The sequence below is a fragment of the Puma concolor genome, chromosome A1, assembly GCF_028749965.1.
Source record: "Puma concolor isolate L17-30 chromosome A1, mPumCon1.1.hap2, whole genome shotgun sequence".
Classification (NCBI taxonomy): Eukaryota; Metazoa; Chordata; class Mammalia; order Carnivora; family Felidae; genus Puma; species Puma concolor.
The window spans coordinates 241,568,371-241,592,039 of record NC_141667.1 but is presented as its reverse complement, the minus strand read 5'-3'; the positions used below and the strand labels follow the sequence as shown (position 1 = coordinate 241,592,039).

At 36.7% G+C, this 23,669-nt stretch overlaps 1 protein-coding gene and 1 pseudogene across 2 annotated transcripts in view; both read right to left on the bottom strand.

Moving 5' to 3' along the window:
• The window catches only part of PSPC1 (paraspeckle component 1), a 110,750-nt gene that overhangs the window by 56,806 nt on the left and 30,275 nt on the right, over window positions 1–23,669 (bottom strand). For both annotated transcript variants that reach the window (XR_015254405.1, XM_025924241.2), the window contains exons 5-6: window positions 17,896–17,980; window positions 4,806–4,911 (exon numbers count right to left, since the gene is read on the bottom strand). Coding sequence is in view for 1 of the 2 variants with exons in the window: in XM_025924241.2 (XP_025780026.1) it covers window positions 4,806–4,911; window positions 17,896–17,980 (191 nt within the window). In the remaining variant the exon portion in view is untranslated. The remainder of the gene's footprint in view (window positions 1–4,805; window positions 4,912–17,895; window positions 17,981–23,669) is intronic.
• LOC147584913 (G protein pathway suppressor 2 pseudogene) lies at window positions 6,957–14,276 on the bottom strand (annotated as a pseudogene).

Here is a 23,669-nt window from a genome sequence, read left to right as displayed (position 1 = left end):
AACAGTCTATTTTTGCTAATGAAAATAAGCAAGCTGAAGAGCTTCTTAAGATGCAGATCCCATGGCTCCAACCCAGACCCACTGTATCAAAAATATGTAGTGGATTGGAAAGCAGGCATTTTTCTTTAAGTTCCATAGATGTGCTGCAAAGGTTGAATACTAGTGAATGTAGCCAAAACTGTGATCAACGGAGAATGCATTAGATTCTACTAGAATCACAAAATGATTCAATTTGTAGGTTGAAGACCTAAGACAAAAACCTACATTTTTAAAAAAGATCCCTGAGTGTTTATTATGCACTATTTGAGAAACACTACCATGGAAGAGGCATTTATACCCTTAGCCTCTGGCTACATCTCTTTAATGCTTTTGGCCTACTAACATACTAGGTAGCTACAATGGAACAATTCTAACAAAAGACACATAACTGGATCAAATTACTGCCTTAGCATGTAATGTACATTTATTTTCAGGTTTATTATGTACATATGTTTAAATATCCAAGGCTATTCCCACCTATTCAAACAAAAATAAAAATTCTTCAAAATTCTTCAATATTCTTCATGTATGTATTTCAAAAATCTGAAGGGCTATTCTTTTATTCACTAAAACACAAATATTAATATTTACCACACCAAAAAGAAACTTCTAATAAAAAAAAATACTTCTAAAGTCTTAAAACACTGCCCCAATCTACCTAAACAAGGTAGTTCATAACTACTTGATACAACTACATACAACTACAGTAGCATGTCCATGTTTTTATAATATCATTTTCTCAAGAAAGCCAAGTTTACTCTAAGAAACTTCATTAAAAAATATTCTAATTAAAGCCTCCACTTTACTCCAAGGCAAACTGAATCCACAGAAAAAGACTGGTACACTGTAGTATTTAAATGTTTAAACTCCTAAGTCTAGGGGCACCTGGGTGGCTCAGGAAGTTAAGCATCTGACTTAAGCTCAGGTCATGATCTCAAGGTTCTTGAGTTCCAGCCCCACAGGAAGCTCTCTGCTGTCAGCAAAGAGCCTACTTTGGATCCTCTGTCTCCCTCTCTCTCTGCCCCGCCCCCCACTCACACTTTCTCTCTCTCTCTCAAAAATAAACATTTTAAAATAAAAAATAAAAATAAATAAAAAATAAACTACTTAATCTATAGTAAGTGGAGTAACCTCAAAAGCTATTAAATTGTGTGAGTAGAAAATCTCAACCTAGTAAGTACTATCTAGAAAATGGTTCAAATACACTCAACTATAATAAAGATAAGCCTAAGTGTAGGGCACAGCACAAAAATATATACATTGTTATGGTAGCCAAAAATATATTATGCTATAGAAATGAAAAGTAACATGTTTATGATTACCAGAGCTATTATCAAAGAGCTTGACTTCTAAGAAATAAGGTATGAAATTAAAATGGCAACCACTAGTTGACGAAGTTCTGACATATCTTTGAAACCCTTAAAAATATGTTCGTATGTCATAAAATTATGATAAAGTTGAGGCTAACAAAGAAAAACATGACCAGACATGACTGTGTGTTTTCCCTGTTTTATTACTTAAAAAAAAAATTATTATTCAAGGAACAAAATATGAATATCAGCTTTTATTTCATACTTTAAAACCCATACTATTATTTGTGTTGGAATATATCTAATAGGAATATTAGAAAGAAATGAGTGGTGGCATCTTAAACCAAGTAAATCTACTTTATACTTCACTCTTACTACTTGGGCAAGCTGAACACTTACCATTTGATTCCTCCCTTTAAACTGAACAGTGAAAAAAGAGAAAGCACATAAGAGGGCCTAATTTCAAAGCTTTTAAAAACAAAAACAAACATTAATTGAAAAATTTTTCCCAAAGACAGTTTTCAAAGTAAATGAATAACTGATACAATTCAATGTTTTCTCTATTAACAAAGAATAGTCAAGACCAATAAAGAGCTTTTGTTAACATTTCTTTAGTGTTTCATTAGCTTATATTAACAAGCATTATGAAGCTAGGAACCAAATAAAACTGATACCAAAATGATGAAAAACTTGTCTATCTATAATTTCTAGTCTCAAAAAAAAATCTAAAAATCCGACGGAGACTATATTTTCCCCTAAATATTTAATTCCATTGTTACATACTATTTTAAATACAGTTTCTCTTCAGAAAATTAAGAATCTAGTAATGCTGTGCTCTAACAAGAATATTAATTAAAAACAGAAACAAAAAACAAACAAAAAAACCCAGCACCAGCTCTCCAGCCCAGGGTTTAGCAAACATTTTCTGTACAGGGTGAAAGAGTAAATATCTTAGGTTTTGTGAGTCACAAATACTTTCTAACATTCTTTTATTTTTCTTATCCACCAACTCTTTAAAATGTAAACACCGTTCTTAGCTCGGTGGCAGAGTGGTATGAAACTAGGCAGTGGTCCCAGGCTATAGTTTGCTGACTTCTACTCTAGCCAAATTAATCTCATGATGCTTCAAATATGCAATATATACTTTAAGTAACTACTTGAAAACAAAGATATCATAATGTTAAAATAGATCATCATCTACATTTTCTAAGAGCATAATCCTGTGAAACAATAATATATTTTTGAAATGCCAAAAAATCCATCATGAGTATTTTAAATACGTTTCTTCTCAAAGTTCACTGGATATTTGTAAAATTTTACCCACCATTAAAATGAATTTTAAACATAACAAATGTTTTCAAATTAAAGAATCTACATATTCCAATTTTAAATTGCAGCAACATTTCCAAATAATTTTTTAATAGAGAAAATTAAAATCTGCCCTTCATTAATTATACCTATATTAAATGCCACTGAACATATATTAAAAAGTGGTATTTTAAAAATTGTGAAATAATTTCAAAGAGTCTGCAATCAAGTTTATGATATAGCCAACTTAAACAGCAGAACGCATTTTACTTTTTTCCTAAGTCACCTAAATGATTTATATGACGTTATTACAAATAGCTACACGTGTGTTCCAAGAATTTAAAGTTTATGCCAGAAGAATAGTAAGAAAGAGAATTCCGCCATCTTTAACCATAAGCAAGCACTTTAGGAAAAGAAATGTTCAGGTACATAAAGGGACAAGGAAGAATTTCCTAATCCTAAATGTTACAAAATAGTTCCCCTAAGAAATGTTATCATAGGTTGTTTACATCTTGATAATATTTGAAAATAAAAACATGTAATCACTAGTTTCCAAAACATGGACCTGCAAAATTTTAGTGTATGTGCTGCCAAAGCGAGCACGGGCCTGCAAAATTTTAATTCCACATACTCTCATGACATCATAAAATATCCTCGCATTGATAAATCCAACAGATTTACATTCACATGTAACAACCAAAAGACCAAATACCACAGGTTAAAATATATCATAAGCAAATACTATGTATCCAAGGAGGAAAAAGAGAATTGCAAAATAATGCTAGAAATTACTCAAAAGAAAATTTATAATGCTTAAAACGCTCAACTAATTCGGTAATGGAATTTAGGTATCAATTAAACCTTTAGTATGATTTATAAATAATAAGAAACTTTCCTAACTGAATTTAAATGCCACGTAATTTTTAGTCAAAGTTATTGACTTGATGCAAGCTAAGATAAAAATTTCTTGTTGTTACACAAGTTAGGATGTATTTTTTTCTGTGCGTATCCTTCTTAATGAAAAAAGTTTAAAATTTTTCTAGGGACAGAAGAACGGGGACAGAGAAGGCCAGCAAAGAGAGTCATGACTTAATAATATTAAGGAATCATGGCTTTTGAACAGCTAGAGAAAAAAACACTAGTAAATATTTTTCAGAATAATGACTGTTAAAATGGCATTCATCTAAAGGTGAAGAATAAGACTGTTAGTTAACAATAAGAACATGTGCATTATAACATATCTGAAGTATTCGTGTTTGCCCCACCATTTTGCCTACCCAAAACAAAAACCTGAATTAGACCAAACCTTTGGAACTCCTGTTTATGAGAAACTCAGGGATAAAGAAACTTGTTAAACATCACTGCAAGGATAAATTCAACAAAATATAGGATGTGAAATACTCTAAACAACAAGGATCTGTTTCTTAAAAAGATAAAAATTTAAAGGGGGAAGAGAAAACCTACAGACTAAAAACACTAGATTTATCAGCCAATTTGAAGAAACCAATTGTAAACAAACAAAATAAATAAAATATATAAATTTTATTTATATTTTATAAAATAGATCTCCATGCTGATAGAGCAGAGCGTGCTTGGGATCTTTCCTCTCTACCCCTCTCTCTCTGTTCCTCCCCCACTCTCACACATGTGCTCTCACTTTCTCAAAATAAATAAACATTTAAAAAATAATGACAATTCAGGAAAGTGGGTATACTTAAAGATGAAAAGACCAGCTATGTGTTGATAACTGTCATCGTTGGGTAATAAGCACATACTAGTGTACCTTTGTATATACTATTCTACATTTGTAAATATCTAAAATCATCTAATACAAAGAATTTTTAATATCAGTAAATGATGAAATCAAGTAGAGAATATAGATTTATCAAGAGTTCTAATTTAGTAGCATATATTAAAAAAAAGATAAAGTAGAAAATTTTTAACATCCTTTTCATAAAACATTAATAGTATGTTCAGAAACTTCTTTTAAGTTATTACCTGTAGGAAGTTAAGAAAATCATTAGTTTAACATAAACACGAGAAATTCAGGAAGACTAAAAAATATATAAACCAATATCCAAAGAAATTAAATATACACTGTGCACCTAACAATATAAAATAATTTTAGTTAACTAGTACTTTACTTACATTCTCCATATAGTTTGGCTTAAAGCCCTCTTGCTGTCGCCTGAGTTCCTCCTGTTCTCTGTGTCGGATCATTTCTTCCTCACGGCGACGGTGCTCTTCCTCATGTCTGAAAGATTTTTAAATAAAAATTGCAACATGTAAGCCATTACCAGGAATTGTATTTCATGTAAAACAAAACCATTTATAAGTAACTTTATGCAAAATCTGTGAATAATGATTGACTTACTAGATTTACCTTCCTTCTTCTAGTTTGCTCTAAACCTTAATTAATCAAGTAACCCAAAGAAATAAAAGTACCTAGGGTAAATCAAAAAACAGAGTAACAACATGTAACTAAGTTAGTTATGTGCTTATGGTCAAGAAATCAGGAGTCCAAAAGCTCAAACATGTAGTCTCTTACTGTATATAAAGAGAAAGGGGTGGGATCTATCACTGGCATAAAGGCACTCAGAACCAATCCCAATCTAAGCCACTGCAAAGAACAAAACTGCCTAGTCAAAAAATCTACCGTGTCTAAGGAATCCTTAACAAACTCTCTCTCCATTTTATCAACTCCCTGAAGAAAACCTCTAGAACAGGTGTCAGGTTACCATCTGTTTTTGTACATCAAGTTGTAAAAGACAATCATGTACTTAATGTCTATAGCTACCACTGGGTCAGAGCAGTGCTGAGTAGTTGAGACAGAAACCATATGACCTGCAAAGCCTAAAATATTTACCGTCTAGTCCTTAGCCGTTTTCCAAGAAAAAGTTTGCCAACCTCAGTCCTAGAGGTATATTTAAGCATGTGAGAGAAAAAAATATTGAACTATAATATGTGTGCACAATTACTAGTAAATCAGCAATTACTTATGATTACAAGAAAAAAACCTACAAAATAACACTGAAGTTATTAACAGGCTCACATTATATTGGCTTTTATGTCAATGCAAATTCAAGTGTATATGCCTCCACCCAAAAAATAAAAAATAATTTAAATAGTGAAGACTATATAATACTGATGTCCTCTCATTAAGTCACACTTTCTAAATTGCTCATTTAAGTACCTTTATTACACTAAGTGTAACAATCAAATTTCAAGATACTCTGTTGTTTGTTGTATAATGCTTCCTCCCCTAAATACAAGTCCATGAACCAAAAGAAATGATATATCCCACAGACAGCACAAAAACCACTGGTTGAAGAATTTGTGTCAGACCACAGGTTAGTAACAAGACAATGTTTCTAAGAAATTTTAAGCAAAATCTAGACTATTTTGAGATTTTTGTCTAAGTCTCCAATATACATTTCCATTGTAAATTGAGTATTCAAGTAAAATGGTTAATCCACTTCTTGGACGTTAACACACTCATAAATTTTACTATAAAGAAAACACTTTCATATTCACATAGCTGAAAATATATGCAGGTACAGGTAAAAATTTCCTATTCAATAGGGCGCTTGGGTGGCTCAGTCAGTTAAGTGTCTGACTTCAGCTCAGGTCGTGATTTCATAGTTTGTGAGCCTTGTGTTGGGCTCTGTGCTGACAGCTCGGAGCCTGGAGCCTGCTTTGGAGGAGAGTCTTCCTTTCTCTCCACCTCAGCCCTGCTTGCTCTCGGTCTCCCAAAAATAAGTAAACATTAAAAAAAATTTTTTTTTAATTTCCTATTCAAAAACTCTAATACTATGTATGTTTTGAAATTCAGTTTTCCTGATTTCAAATAGATTTATAAACCAGGAGGAAAAATAAGGTGAAAAGGTATAATCACTTTAAACATCTATTTTTCCCTTCTTTTCCTTTGTCTATAAATTCGAGAAGTTCTACTTAATTTTGAAATAAGTTCTGATACCACACCGGTAATTCCAAAATCTGAACATACAGACAATATTCAGAAATATTCCCTATTGTACATACGTTTGCTTCTAATTTTTTCTATTCCACAAGATGCTTTAATGAGTATCTTTACATGTACATTTAATGTCTCTTCAAGTGAAGGATAGCTTCCTAGGTTACATTTACAAATGGAACTAATAAGTAAAAAAGGTGTGGCAAATTTTAACATCCTTCATGTTACACTTAAATGCAAAGTGATAAAACTTCAATTTTACAACTTAATTTGAACCCACTAATTATTCTCAGGCCTCACATATTTTTGTAGGGCTTTGAAATTATTCTCAGGCCTCACATATTTTTGTAGGGCTTTGAAAAATAGAAAGGACCTAGAAACTAAACGATGATATAAATAATGGATAAAAGTGTCCTGCTATTCTTTGTTCCTATTAGCACATGCCCTCCACACATGTTGCAGGGCTAAGTTAAGATCTTTGTGTTGAAATGACATAAAAAAGGAAAACAGGTGGATGGATAGATGAGTGAGCAGAAGGGTGGTAAGGGAAGGAATGAAGAAATAAATGAATAAATGAACTACTAAAGTGGTCAAGTCACAGTCTGAATAAGCTCATCAACACCTTGTCCTAGTCTTCCTTCTTCACTGCCACGGTCTCTGAAGAATTAAGTGACCCATGAGAAACTTAATAATTTATTTGTAGCACGAAAAGGAAACCAGAAAATTGTATACCCTGGATAAATTATTTAATTTCTCTCAAAACATACTTTCTTATGCCATTCTGTCAATCTTCTAACTAAAGTGAAACAAAAAAGCAGAGTCCAAATTATCTGGCTTATTAATAATTAAGGCTGTCTTGTATGGTAGGAACCTCAGTCAGATGTATTTCTTCAGTTTAAGTGCCATAATTTTATTTGCTTTCCCTTGAAAGTACAGAAGATTTTTGACAATTATTAGTGAAAGTTCCAAGACACATTGTCCCCTTTCCTTTATATATGCTGCAAAACTGCTCAATTTTCAGACAACTTGCTCATTTTTTTAATAATGTTTATTTTTGAAAGACAGAGACAGAGTGCAAGTGAAGGAGGAGCAGAGACAGAGGGAGACACAGAATCCGAAGCAGGCTCCAGGCTCTGAGCTGTCAGCACAGAGCCCGATGTGGGGTTCGAACCCACAGATCGCAAGATCATGACCTGAGGCGAAGTCAGATGCTTAACGACTGAGCCACCCAGGCGCCCCTCTTTTTGTTTTTTTGTTTGTTTGTTTGTTTTAAGAATTATTTTAAGGGCACACAAGAGATGGGGAGGGGGGCAGGGAGGAAGGGAAGGAGAGAGAGAGGATACCTCAAGCATGCCCCCACCCAGCATGGAGCCCCATCTAGACCCTGGGATCATAACCTGAGCCGAAACCAAGAGTTGGACTGAGTTACCTAGGCACCCCTGTTCACATTTCTTAAATCAAGATTCTTACAGTTAATTTCAAAAGAAACTTCCTAGTCAAAATATAAAAAAAAGCCTTTCTAGTTGGCAGACATAGGGTTAAGATTGTTAACAGATTTATCACTGCCTGTATCTGCTACAATACAGCTAAGTATCAAGAATACCCATAAGATCATCACATGTTGAATTACTCTTGCTGATAGTACACAGCTATCTGAATTTCAAATTGAATCTGATATACTCCAGCACATTAAATAAAATTAATGAGGGGTGACTGGCTGGCTCAGTCAGAAGAACATACAAGTCTTGACCTCAGGGTTGTGGATTCAAGCTTCACAATGGGTGCATACTGCTAAAATAATAAACTTAAAAAATATGTAAGATTAATGAAAAAACATTCAATTACAAATTACCACATACACAGAACACTCCTCACATCAAGCAACCAACATTTCACCTAATGTGCAAATAGGTACCCTTTTAAAAATTACTAAGTACTCCATAGTTTCTGCACTTCACTTTAATAATCTGATCATTCCAACTATCCGCCTCCCTATGCTTCTCTAAATTCCAAAGAGGCAAAACTTGTACTTGTGTCTTTTATTCCCAAGTATATCCCTAATACTTACGATCCTTTTTTTTTTAACTTATTTCTAATTTCAAATTAGAACAAAAAAGTTAACAAAACTTAACAAAAAAGTTGCAGAAACAGTACAGAATGTCTATCCCTCATGCAGCATCCCCTAATATTAACATCTTAACGCATAGTACAACTATTAAAAGTAGAAATTAACATTAGTATATTACAATTAAACTACAGATTTTATTCAGATTTCACCAGTTTCCCCATTAATGCCCTTCTTCTGTTCTAGGATTCTTTCTAGAATCCATTACATTGTATTTAACTATTCTCTTTAGTCTACTTCACTTTCAGTCTTTTTTGGTCTTTCATGAACTTGGCATTTTTTTCTTTTCCAGTGCCATGTAGGTTTCACTGCCCGGGCCTGGGACAGAATAGGGATCCTCACCCATGGTAGGGTGAGGAGGGGATGGAGATGAGGTTGATAATAAAATATGGTTTGTGGTACCATCACGGGTTCTGTCTTTGCTGAAAAAGACCCAAGGGCCTGGTTAGCTGGTAACTGCAAAGTCTAATTTTTCTGTTGACTGCACATGCAGGTGCAGCAGGAAGCTTTTCCTGCTGGTTACACCTGCAGGAAGCAGCTGGGAGGTAGAGAGTTCAAAAGCTGGATGCATGGGGCACAGGGAGGAGTAAGTCAGAGAAGCCAGTCTGTTAGCCACCATGTTCCACCTGCTTTTGTAAGTACAGGGCACCACCAGGCTGGAAGCTTTCTGGGAGGGCTGAAAATGACCAGGCACAGCATAGGGCTGTAACTGTGGCTGAGACAGGTACTGCACTTCAGTAAATGCTGAAGGTGCTGAGCTGTTGACTAGGACTACAGGCCAGCATCTTGGGTCCATAGTGAGATGGGGGATGAGCAGTCCCATGGACGCTCATGGACTGCCTCGTGATTGCCTACGCTCTGGGCCATTATTATTGCCTCTGCAAAAAGAGCTGCTGAACCCATGTAGTGCTGGGTTGTAAGCACTTGGGAGTCTGCATCTGTTTGACTTTATCAGCTGCCAAAAGGATGCCAGGGTGATTCTGTGCTCCAGAGCTCGTCCCCCACTATGTGCTGAAGAGGTGAGATCCTGTATAAACAGTTGCTCTGCTGGAATGCAGGTGATGTCGGAGTGGTCAGGTCCTCTGCTTTTTCTCCTCCATTTTTCTTCACGTAAAACTTTTCCTGGGCTGTAGGAAAAGCTACTGCCTCTTCCTGTAGGGCCACAAGCTTCTCCTGCAACTTCAGGATGTGTTCTGTGGTTCCATCTACTTTTTCTTCCTTCTCTCGTGCTTTTCCTTCAACCTGTTTCATCATCTTACACACCTCTCCTTCCTACTGCAAACCACACTCCTGCCTCCGTCATGATGCACTAGTACAATGCCCAGGCCATGGTACTAGAATCCTTGGGGCATTCCAGGAATGCAGGAATGAGATTGCTGGGGGCACCTGGGCAGTGGGAGCCCTGCTCTGTCACTGACTGCCAGACCTTGTACTGGACATGTGGGGCAGAAGGTCCTCAGGGGGTACCATGCCCAGCTGAGGCAAAAGCCCACCTATGTGCTGCCATGGTCAGGTGCGCAGCACTTGCCTCCCTGCCCTGCCAGCCTGGCAGCCAGAGGTCTACCATGTGCACAGGCCAGGGTCTCTAGCCTGAGCACTCAGCACACCTTCTTCCCCACCAGCCTCAGGGTGAATCTGACACTTCAAAAAAAAAAAAAAAAAAAAAACAAACAAAAAAAAACCTGATTATTTTGTACAATGTCCTTCAAGCTGGGCTCATGTTATATGCCCTCATGAAAATGTCCAATGCTAGAAATGTTTGGCAAAAAAAAAAAAACCCCACACAAAAAAATGACAATGTATCCTTCTGAGTATATCGTATCAAGGAGTATCTGGTGTCAATGTCTCATTACAGGTGACATGAACCTTAACGCTTGTTGCTTCTCCACTTTAAATTTACTATTTTTCCATTAGTACATAACACAAAAGAAAAACGTAAACTGCGTTTCTCAAGTTTGGGCATAAATTTGAAACACCCATCAGTAAATCTTGTTTGTAACAATTATTATGACTACATGGCATGCCCACTGGTGATTTTCTCTCTCTCATTCCTTCCATACTGATTGTTGTTCTATTGTAAGGAAAAGCTGTCCATTGTCTTCCATTTATTTATTCATTCAATTGTTTACTTTTATCAGCATGAGCTTCTGGATATCTAATTTATTCTGCAGTTTAAAATGTAGTATTATCAGGGCTCCTGGGTGGCTCAGTTGGTGGAGCATCTGACCTCAGCTCAGGTCATGATCTCCCAGTTTGGCAGTTCAAGCCCCGCATCAGGCTCACTACTCAGTGCACTTTGGATCCTCTGTCCCTCTCTCTCGGCCCCTCCCCTACTTGCACTTTCTCAAAAATATATAAAATATTAAATAAAAAAAAAGTTCTATAAGAAAAATAAATAAATAAAATAAAATCTAATACTACCATTTTTTATTTTGTTGTTGAAATTTTTCCAAGTTTGGCCATTTAGGAGCACCTTCATTGTGGCTCCTATGTATTTTCAACGTGTCTCATCTTTTATGAATATAGGTCTACTGCATTGTATTGGGTTTTGCCTTACTGCACATACAGTATTTTTTTATACAATTTTTTTTCTTTTTTTACAAACTAAGGGTGTGGCAACTCTGTAGGCTATTGGTGCCACTGTTCCAAAAGCACTTGTTCACTTTGTGTCTTTGTGTCATATTTTGGTAGGTAATTATCAAAATATTTCATTACTATATTTGTAAGGCTGATATGTGATGATTTTTTTTTTAATTTTTTTTAACGTTTATTTATTTTTGAGAGAGAGAGAGACAGAGCATGAACGGGGAGGGGCAGAGACAGAGGGAGACACAGAACTGGAAGCAGGCTCCAGGCTCTGAGCCATCAGCCCAGAGCCTGACGCAGGGCTCGAACTCACGGACGGTGAGATCGTGACCTGAGATGAAGTCAGACGCTTAACCGACTGAGCCACCCAGGTGCCCCATGATGTGTGATGATTTTTGATGTTGCTTACTACTGTAATTGTTCTGAGGCACCACAAACCACACCCACATCCAGACAGTAAACATGACCAATAAACACCGTATAATCTAACTGCTCCATCAACGAGCCATTCCCCCCTCTCTCTCCCCTCTCTTCTCTCTCTTTCTCCTTGGGCCTCCCTACTCCTTGAGACACAACAATATTGAAATTAGGCCAATGCCTAATCCTAGAATGGTATTTAAGTATTCAAGTGAAAGGAAGAGTTGCATGTCTCTTACTTTAAATCAAAAGCTAGAAATGATTAAGCTTCATGAGGAAGGCATGGTGAAAGCCAAGAGACCAAAAGCTAGGCTACTTGCACCAAACAGTTAGCAAAGTTGTGAATACAAAGGAAAAGTTCTTCAAAGAAATTAAATCAAAAAGTGCTGCTCCACCGGCACCTGGGTGGCTCAGCTGGTTGAGCGTCTGACTCTTGGTTTTGGCTCAGGTCATGAACTCATGGCTTCATGGGTTCAAGCTCCATACTGGGTTGTGCACTGACAGTGTGGAGCCAGCTTGGTAGTCTCTCTCCACCTCTCTCTGCCCCCCCCCCCAACCGAATCGTGCTATCTCTTAAAGAAACAAACAAAAAAGTGTTACTCCAGTGAACACAGGAATGGTAAGAAAACAAAATAGCCTTGTTGCTGGAATGGAGGACTTTAAGTACATTACATAGAGGATCGAACCAGCCACAAGGTTCCCTACAGACTTAATCCAGAACAAGGCCCTAATGCTATTCAATTCTATGCAGGTTGAAAAAGGTGAAGAAACTACAGGAAAAAAATTTATGAAGCTAGCAGAGATGTAGAAGCTGCCATCAAGTTATCCAGAAGATGTAGCTTAGATAATTAATGAAGGTGGCTACACTAAACAACAGATTTTCAATGTAGACTAAATAGGCTTATACTGAAAGAAGATGCAATCTAGGACTATCATGGCTATAGAAGGCTGACTGTCTTGTTAGGGGCTAAGGGAGCTGGTGACCTGAAGGTGAAGCCAATGCTCACTGACCATTCTGAAAATTCTAGGGCCCTTAAGAATTATGCTCAACCTACTGTTCTATACATTGCCCAACAAAGCCTGGATGATAGCACATCTTTTTGTAATGTGGTTTACTGAGTATTTTAAGCCCACTGCTGAGATCTTCTGCTCAGAAAAAAAAAAAAAAAAAAAAAAAAAAAGAGTCCTTTCAAAATATTGCTGCTCACTGACAATGCAACTGGTCACCCAAGAGCTCTGGTGGCAATATACAATGACTTTAATGTTTTCGTGCCTGCTAACAACATCCATTCTACAGCCCACAGACCAAGGAGCAATTCTGACTTTTAAGTCTTATTTTTTTAAAAATACATTTCACGGAGCGCCTGGGTGGCTCAGTCGGTTAAGTGTCCAACGTCGGCTCAGGTCATGATCTCGTGGTCCGTGAGTTTGAGCCCTGCGTCAGGCTCTGTGCTGACAGCTCAGAGCCTGGAGCCTATTTCAGAATCTGTGTCTCCCTCTCTCTCACCCTCCTCTGTTCATGCTCTGTCTCTGTCTCAAAAATAAATAAACGTTAAAAAAAATTTTTTTTTTTTTTTAAATACATTTCACAAAGCCAGAGCTGCCCTACACAGTGATTCTTCTGATGGATCTGGGCAAAGTAAAATGAAAAACTTCCAGAAAGGATTTCACCATTCTAGGTGCCACTAAGAACATCTGTGCTTCAAAGGAAGAGGTCTATCAACATTAACAGGAGTTTGAAGAAGTTGACTCCAACCCAACCCTCATGGATGACTTTGAGTTGAGGGGCTCAAGACATCAGTGGAGGAAGTAAATGCAGATGTGGTGGAAAAAGCAAACAAACTAGAATTACAAGTGAAGCCTGAAGTTGTGATTGAATTGCTGCAGTCTCATGACCAAACTTTAACAAATGAGAAGCTGCTTCTATGGATATGCAAAGAAATTAGTTTCTTGAGATGGGATCTACTACTAGTGAAGATGCTGTGAAAATTGTTGAATTGACAACAAAGAACTTAGCATATTACATAAATGAAGCTGATAAAGCATCAGCAGGGTTTGTAAGGATTGGCTCCAATTTTGAAATAAGTTCTACTGTGGGTAAAATGCTATCAAATAGCATCGCATATGACAGAGAAATCATTTGTGAAGAGTCAAAAAAATTGCCACAGCCTCCCCAACCTTCAGCAAGCCCCTCATCAGTTAGTAGTCATCAACAGCAAGAAAAGATCTTACACCAACAAAAAGATTACAATTCACTGAAAGCTCAACGATGGTTAGCACTTTTTTTTTTTCATTTTTTTTAAGTTTATTTATTTGGGGCACCTGGGTGGCTCAGTCAGTTAAGCATCTGACTTTGGCTCAGGTCATGATCTCGCAGTTTGTGAATTCAAGCCCTGTGTCAGGCTCTCTGCTGACAGCTCAGAGCCTGGAGCCTGCTTCAGATTCTGTGTCTCCCCCTCTCTCTGTCCCTCCCCTACTCATGCTCACTCTCTCAATAATAAATAAATGTTAAAAAAAATTTCTTTTTAAGTTTATTTATTTTAAGAGAGAGCAAGAACAAGTGGGGGGGGGGGTGCGGGCAGGCAGCGAGGGAGAGAAAGAATTCCAAGCAGGCTCCGTGCCATCAGCACAAAGCCCAGGGTGAGGCTCAAACCCGTGAAACGTGAGATCATGACCTGAGCCGAAATGAGGAGTCAGGCACTTAACCGACTGACACCCACAGGCATCCTCCACTTTTTTTTTTTATCAATAAAGTGTTTTTTCATTAAGGTGTGTAAATTTTTTTAGATATAATGCTCTTGGCACACTTTATACACTTTATACAGTGTATAGTGTAAATGTTAACTTTTATATGTACTGAGAAACCAAAAATTTAATCTGATACCTTTTATTGCAATATTCACTTTACTCCAGTGGTCTGATACCAAACTTGCAGTATCTCAGAGGTACAACTGTACTTTCTTATTCTCTGGCACAACATTCCAGGATCATCTCACACCTTCCAGTCCAGTAATCAACCACTTCTCCACAAAGCCTTGGTTCCATTTATTACAGAATGATGTTTAGAAACCAAAATCTGGGCAATGTGTGTTCACCGCTTCTAGGTGGACAAGGATTATGAAATACATGTATGTATGTGAACCCACACATACACAAACACATCTATATTTCTGTCTAAATTAAATACACTGAGTTCATACCAATACCTCTGATCCCAATTCAACACCCCAGGACTCATTTTAGTTTTAGCCTTTCTCTTTCTCCAACAAGGAGAAAACCTGCATTTGATTATCTATATTTGTTCATCTGTTTACTCAAAAAAAAAATACATCGGGCGCCTGGGTGGCGCAGTCGGTTAAGCGTCCGACTTCAGCCAGGTCACGGTCTCGCGGTCCGCGAGTTCGAGCCCCGCGTCGGGCTCTGGGCTGATGGCTCGGAGCCTGGAGCCTGTTTCCGATTCTGTGTCTCCCTCTCTCTCTGCCCCTCCCCCGTTCATGCTCTGTCTCTCTCTGTCCCAAAAATAAATAAACGTTCAAAAAAAAAATTAAAAAAAAAAAAAAATACATATACATTCTTTCCATTAAAGACCTAATCAGGGGAGCCGGGTTGCTCAGTCGGTTAAGCGCCCAACTCTTGATTTCAGCTCAGGTCAGATCTCACGGCTCGTGGGTTCAAGCCCCATGTCAGGTTCTGCACTGATAGCATGGAGCCTATTTGGGATTCTCTCTCCTCTCTCTGCCTGTCCCTGCTCTCTCTCTCAAAATAAATAAATTAAAAAAATTAAAAAGTCATCTCAGAACTGCTAGCCCATATCCCTGTGAGAAACACATTAACTAGATTAAAATTTTGATGTACTGTTTTTCTTGCCATTGGCTTATACTGTCCAGTCAAGACAGTGTTTTCCAAAGTTATTTAGGGTCCTTATTTCCTTCCCCATCCCCTTTCAGAGTGATAATGTTATTCACTTGCAATACAACTATGTTCTTTTGTTTTAAGATTTTATTTATTTTTTTTTTTTTAAATTTTTTTTCAACGTTTTTATTTATTTTTTTGGGGACAGAGAGAGACAGAGCATGAACGGGGGAGGGGCAGAGAGAGAGGGAGACACAGAATCGGAAACAGGCTCCAGGCTCTGAGCCATCAGCCCAGAGCCTGACGCGGGGCTCGAACTCCCGGACCGCGAGATCGTGACCTGGCTGAAGTCGGACGCTTAACCGACTGCGCCACCCAGGCGCCCCATTTTAAGATTTTATTTTTAAGTAATCTCTATACCCATTGTGGGCTCGAACTTATAACCCTGAGATCGAGAACTGCATGCTCCACCAACTAAGCCAGGCCCCCATTTGTTTTTCTTTTTATGCCCTTTTATGGGTTCTCCGACGCTGGTTATTTATTTTTTTTAGCAGATGAAGGGTAGAGTACTAATTCTAAAAGTCTAACTGTCAAGTATAAATATCAGGGAAAGATGGAGTCATAGTTTTATGTATGGGAGGGGAGGTTTCCTTCTTGTAAAAGTAGAAGAGACTTTAACATATTTACATTAAAAAAAGCAACAAGGAAGAAGTTGGCAAAAGGTCCCTTGTGTAAGGAAAACATGCAGGGCGTTTTATACAATAGTGGTTCTCAAGCTTTATGATGCATTAGAATCACCTGGAAGATTTTTAAGCACAGTTGGCTGGTCTCCACCCCTACCATTTCTGATTCACCAGTTGGGGGATGTGGAGGCTTGAAAATAGAATGCTGGGCACCTGGGTGGCTCAAGAGGTGGAGCGTCTGACTTTTGGTTTCAGCTCAGGTCAAGAGCTCTCGGTTTGTGGGATCAAGCCCCACGTTGGGCTCTGTGCTGACAGAGCAGAGCCTGCTTAGCATTCTCTCTCTGTCTCTCTGTCTCTGTCTCTCTCTCTTTCTCTCACTCCCTTCCCCTCCCTCCTTCTGCCACTCCCTCACTCCTTCTCTCTCAAAATAAATAACCATTAAAAAAAAAAATGTGAATGCTGCCTGTCGAAATACCATAATTTCAGAATAAGTAGGTTAGAGTGAAATCAGAGTAGTTCCAAGACAGAAACATATACACATTGTTTTAATCAAGCACAAAGTTAGAAAAAATACATTAAAATATACTGAATACTATCTATCTCCAGACCATACTTGACATTTATTCAAGGTTTTTCACCTTGTCTTTTATTTCCCATGATCACCTTACTTTCTACCACAAGCACTTACTACCTTTATAACACTTAAAAAACCAAATTTTAAGTGTGCTTAATGTATCATAGCTTTGAGGGGCACCTGGGTGGCTCAGTAGGTTAAGCGTCCGACTTCAGCTCAGGTCATGATCTCACAGTTCATGAGTTCTAGCCCCGTGTCAGGCTCTGTACTGACAACTCAGAGCCTGGAGCCTGCTTCAAATTCTGTGTCTCCCTCTCTCTCTGCCCCTCCCCTGCTCGCACTCTCTCTCTCAAAAAATAAACATTAAAAAAGAAAAAATTTTTTAAATATATCATAGCTTTGTTTATAACATTTCCTAATTGCTATGACTTTCAACAACTCTTAAAAGTAACATTTATCTCATTATATTTCACAATTAAATATTTCTGGTATAAGAAAAGCTGTTAATTTTTATTTATACATCTTAGATCAACCAGTCTCCCAAACATCCTTATTTAACCTAAAATATTTTAAGTTGACCATCACAGTTGTCTATCGTATACTGAGATTTTAAATGCCCATACCCCTTTTTAATCATGTATCCCACTTCCATAAATCTTTAAGCAAATTATCAGAAGCCCAAAACAAGAAAAACTAAAACTAAGAGCAGTTAATATATAGCCATCTCTAGAAAAAAACGATCCAGGAAATCATAATACATTCTTACAAATTATATGAAGCACTTAAGTCCCTTATGTATGTTCACAGTGAATGCAATCAAAGTGTCCATAACCAGCTAAAAAAATAAAGGAAACATAAGAATAACAAAGAACTATGCTAGTTTATAGTCAAAATGGAAAATTTTGTTACTTTTCTGTATTTTCCAACTTGTACAATTTGTTTATAATAGGCAGTAGGGAATTTTATCAATAACACACACAACAAAAACTGGGTATGTTCACATATGTATTATGGTGATGTTCTTTTACCTCAGTTGTATTTGCTTCCGTTTTTGCAACTCTTGGTTTCTGAGTTCTTCCAATCGTCTAAGTTCTTCTTGACGCCTCATTAGATCTATAAAATAAACAACACATTAATATTTCTACCTTCTCTTTCTGTATTTTTAAATCAATAAACATATTATTACTGACAATATATTTAGTAACTTATTCATATTCATGCACCTAGCTTCTCTTTTGTCTATTATACCATCTTATAATGAAAGACTATATAAGCTGTATAATCAAATTACTATCTTTTCTGGACCTGTTTGTTTCTTCATAGGTATGAAAATAATAAAATTCATCCTTATGTTAATAAATTAAAATGAATAGTAATTGTTTTAACATAAGGCCTAGAACATACTAAAAATGGAATAAATGGCAGACATATTTTCATGTACACTTGTAAACACATTAAAATTTTTTTTCAGCAGTGAATATAAAGCACAAAAAGATGCTTTGGGAGACATGAACAGAGGGCACATAAGACCAGAACACACAAACAGAATAAAGAGATAAGATGCTGCTTAAAACCAAAAGAATATCCCTCCCAAAATACAATTAGTGTAAGATTCCTCCTATGCAAAGTCAATTTCTTATAAAAACAAACAATGAGAGAATTCTTTCTTATAAGGGTAATAAAGGCTGAATTCTGATATTAACAAGATCATTTTAATTTTAAACAAGATGAGCATTCCTGCTGTCATGAATCTTTGCTATATCAAGAACAGGGGTTCCAAGAGTAGTACAAGATGAGAAAAAGTACATTTGTTTTGCCCAAGTGCTAAAGAATCTTTGTAATATCTTACCAAATTATTATGTGTGCATACACACATGGATCAAAAAATATTAAAATACTCTGCATAGCACAATTACTGGTTGCTTTTATTTCCCTTTTCCCTTATCATGTTATCTGAAATTTCTAATGTGAACATAAATTATCTTGATTAAATGTTCCTTAACAAATCACTATTATTAAGAACATAACAGGGGTGCCTGGGTGGCTACATCAGTTATGTGTCCGACTCGGTTTCAGCTCAGGCCATGATCTCACGGTTTATGAGTGCCAGCCCCACATCAGGCTTTGTGCTGACTGTGCAGAGCTTGCTCGGGATTCTCTCTCCCTCTCTCCCTGCCCCTCCTGCATGTGTCTCTCTCAAAATAAATATGTAAACTTAAAAAGAAGAGAACATACCAAAATACTAACGGTCACAGTTAACATTCTATGAGTCAGTTACCCTATATCATAACCATGACAAAGTAGGCATCATTAACCTTAACAAGATAATTATCTTTCCCATTTTTACAGACTGAAAACAGATTGAATTATGTATTAATTATGTCAATGAAAAAAGATTTGGACAGACGGGCCTGGCTGGCTCAGTCAGAAGATCATGCAACTCTTGATCTCGGGGTCATAAGTTCGAACGCACGTGGGGTACACTGATTACTTAAAGAAAACTTAAAAAAAAAAAAAAACAAAAAACATTCAGACTGATTATAAATGTACTGTAGCGACACAGGTAGTAGGCACTGGGTGATTCTGTCAACATGCCAGTTGACAGAACACTTAGCTATCTTAAAAAGTCACCAAACACTACTACAATGATTTTTAACATTCAGACCATTAGTTGTCATCCTTAACTGCTCATCAGAACTACTTAAGTACCTTTTAACCACAAAATCTCTTGGGAGGTAGATATCAATATTTTTTTTTTTTTTGGAATCTCCCTAGTTGACTCCACTGTACAACCACTGAGAACCATACAACTATCATATAGTTACTTTAGCTGGAGAAAGCTAGTAGACACCAAAAATATATATCTACCTCAATAAGCCAAAATGTGCAGTGTCCTATTATCACTGATTATCCAAAAAAGTCTATTCAGTATATCCTATAATAATTTTAACATGAGTTTGTAGGCTAGCTTCTCTTAAATCATGGACAAATTACCACATATAATAAATGTAAAAATATGCATTTTCTTCCACGAAAAGGACTAAGACATTTGTTTTCCAACTAGATTTTCTCCTTTTAAGCTATGCCTGTTGAGAAAACTGCTTTACCCTCTCAGACAGTATTTTCCTCATCTGCAACACTGGTAAAATAATTAGCTCAAAGAACCCAACACTAAAATTCCTGAAATTTCACCAAAGCCTATATATTAAACACTGCCAGGGTAATATCCTTCTGGGGAAAAAAATTACAAAAAAATAGAGAGAGAGCTAGAGTGTTTTTTCCTTTGATCCAGTAAATCAAAGTAACAGGTATTTTCTTTAAAAAATATCCTGGGGCACATGGATGCCCAACTCTAGTAAGTGTCCAACTCTTTATTCTGGCTCAGGTCATGATATCACAATCATGAGATTGAGCCCTACATCAGGCTCCATGCTGACAGCTTGGAGCTGCTTGAGATTCTCTCTCTCCCTTCCTGTCACTCCCCTGTTCATGCTTCTCTATTAAAATAAATCAACATTAAAAAAAATAGGAATCCAAAGCCATCCATACACATAAAGACATCAGATGTAACACTACTTTTTTTTTTTTAATGTTTCTATTCATTTTTGAGAGAGAGCGCACGCGCGGGGTAGAAGGAGAGGGAGACAGAGGATCTGAAATGGACTCTGCACTGACAGCAAATAGTCAGATGTAGGGCCCAAACTCATGAGCCATGAGATCATGACCTAAACTGAAGAAGGAGGCTTAACCGACTGAGCCACCCAGGCGCCCCTGGAGCACTACTGATTACTAGACCAAATAACATTTGAAAATCCTTGCCTAATTTAATGATAAATAACATAAAATTACATCTATAATTTTTATATATCAAATACATGGGAATATAAGGAACTAAAGGAGAATACAGACAAATTTAAAATTTGATTTACTAGACTGTAGAAGTGTTTCTCAACTTAATATCCTTCATGAAAACTGAATGTATACTCTCTGATCTAACAAGTCTATTTTCTAGAAATATAAGCATTGAATCTACAGATTGTAAGGGCATATTTAGCCCCAAGGAAAAGCTGAAACACTGTATTGCACCACAAGATGCATCTTGAATACAAGAAAGACCAGACAGAAAGCAGTAATAAGGTATAGTAAAATGTTAGTAACAGAATCTAAGTAGCGAACACCTTAAAATTCCTTCAACTCTATGTTCAAATTTTCTCACCAAAAAAAAAAAAAATGGGGGGTGGGGGGGAACATATCCTAAATAAGCTACTGAACTTTACTTAACAAGAAAGAATCAAGATGGAGTCACTTACGACAAGATGGGAAAAACTCAGGCTTACCTCAGACTTCCCCACAGAAACATTCAGTGCTAGAAGACAATGAAACATACTATCAAGTACTTAAGAAAGGAAGACAGAAAAAGATCCATGAATTCGAAGCACCAGTTTAAAATGTTAAGGATCACAGATAGGATTTTAGAACATGCAAGAACTCAAGGAATGTTGTTTCTATGAACCGTTCTTAAATCATGAGGATAAACATCAAATGATGAAAAGACAAGTCATGAGTACTCTATTTAATAGGGTTAAGATTAAAACACATGAACATTATCAAATTAAAGAACATTAACTTGAAATGAAAACACAGTACTGAAGAGATATGTGCACTCTGATGTGCACTGCAGCATTATGCACAAAAGCAAATATACGGAAACAACCTAAGTTATCTATCAATGAAAGAATGGATAAAGATGTGGTGTACACACACAATATACACCTATCTACACACCCTCATACACACAATATACATACACACACACAATGGAATATTATTTCAGCCACAAGAAAATGAAACCCTACATTTCCAAGAACACAGATGGACCTTGAGGGCATTAAGCTCGGTAAAGTATGTCAAATAAAGACAAATACTGCATGGTAGAACTTACATGTGGAATCTAAAAAATAAAAATAAAAAAAAATCAAACTCTTAGAAACAAACATTAGAAAAGTGGCTTTCAAGGGGCTGGAAAGTAGAGTAACCAGGGAGAGTCTGGTAAAAGGATAAAAACGGCTGCCCTTAAGAATAGTAAAGCCTGAGGATTTAATGTGTAACATAGTGGCTATGTTTTAAATAATTACTGTGTAACTGAAAACTACTAAGAGAGTAAAACTTGAATGTTCTAAAACACCAGAAAAAAAAACAAAATCAGCCTTTATACTGAAAAAGAAAAAATTAAGTTAAATAAATCCAAACAAATCAGATGCAAAATAAATAAAAGTTGAGAGGAAAAGAGAATGAAAGAGGAATAAAATATGCCTATTCCCTTGGTTTTCTTTCCTTCAGTTATCAGGAATCAAAAGATATTTATAAAGGCAATATACTTCTACTACTTGATTTACCAGTTTGATAGCACATATAAAGAATGAAAATACAATCATAAAAACCCAGTGGTGGAATAGGAGAGAGTAATAACAAAATGCATGCAGAGTTAAATTTCATCTGTTCAAAGTTTATAACTCTAGGAACAAAGATAACACAAAAATAACCATGAAGAAAATTCAGAAACTGCTCCTATGCTGATGATCATAAACAAATGGAGAAGGAAAAAAAAAAACCTGAAGTATAATGGGATTTGGATCTAGAAAACATTAAACAAACACCAGTAAAGTACCAAAGTACAACTATTAAAACGTATCAGTGTATCCAAGAAGAATTAAGATTCACAAAACTGGGGCACTTCCGTGGCTCAGTTGGTTAAGCATCCAACTTTGGCTCAGGTCATGATCTCATGTCTCTTGAGTTTGAGCCCCGTGTTGGGCTCTGTGCTGACAGCTCAGAGCCTGGAGCCTGCTTTGGATTCTGTGTCTCCCTCTCTCTCTGCCCCTCCCCCACTTGCACACAACGTCTCTCTCTCTCTCTCTCTCTCAAAAACAAATGAACATTAAAAAAAAAGTCACAAAACTTTGCTAAGGTATATATACATAAACATTCACTGAGGCACTGCTTTTACCAACAAACTGGAAAGAGAACTACAGATAAATCAACAGAGGATGAGCTAAACTAATTATACCCACTTAACAGAATATGATGCAGCCATTTAAAAACTGAGACGGGGATGCCTGGGTGGCTGAGATGATTAAGGATCCGACTCCGTATTTTGACTCAGGTCATGAGCTCATGGTTCAGGAGATCAAGCCCCACATCGGGCTCTGCACTAACAGCTCTGAGCCTGCGTGGGATTCTCTCTCCCTCTCTCTCTCTGCCCCTCCCCCACTCATGCACAAGCATGCTTTCTCTCTCTCAAATTAAATAAACTGAAAAATAATTTTTCTAATAAATTAAAAACAAAAAACCAAGATCTGGAAGTATGTACTACTGTAGAAAGTAAAATAACAAGGTACAGAGAAAGATAAATAGAAGACTCTTTGGTTATAAATAAATACACATACATATCTACTGACATATTCAAGTTTTCTTTTCATTAAGGGATATACAAAAGAAACTTAAAATATAGAAGAAACCTGTGATTCCTACAAGAAAGCAGAAGGGGGGAGAGGGGAGGAGACACATTTTCTGTACTAACTGGGTTTTCTATTTCCATGAAAGGTCAACCAGAGAGCCCTGTTTCTGTTTCTGCACAGCCACAGAACACAGATTACCTAAAATCTCTCCAACACCCCAATACACCCTTGGAAATGCTGTATGAAATATAAAATTATAGAATAAAAGAAAACTATAAATTAAAAACAGTTTTGACTAACAATGAAACAAACTAACACTGGAACAAATTACCGGCAGATATCTG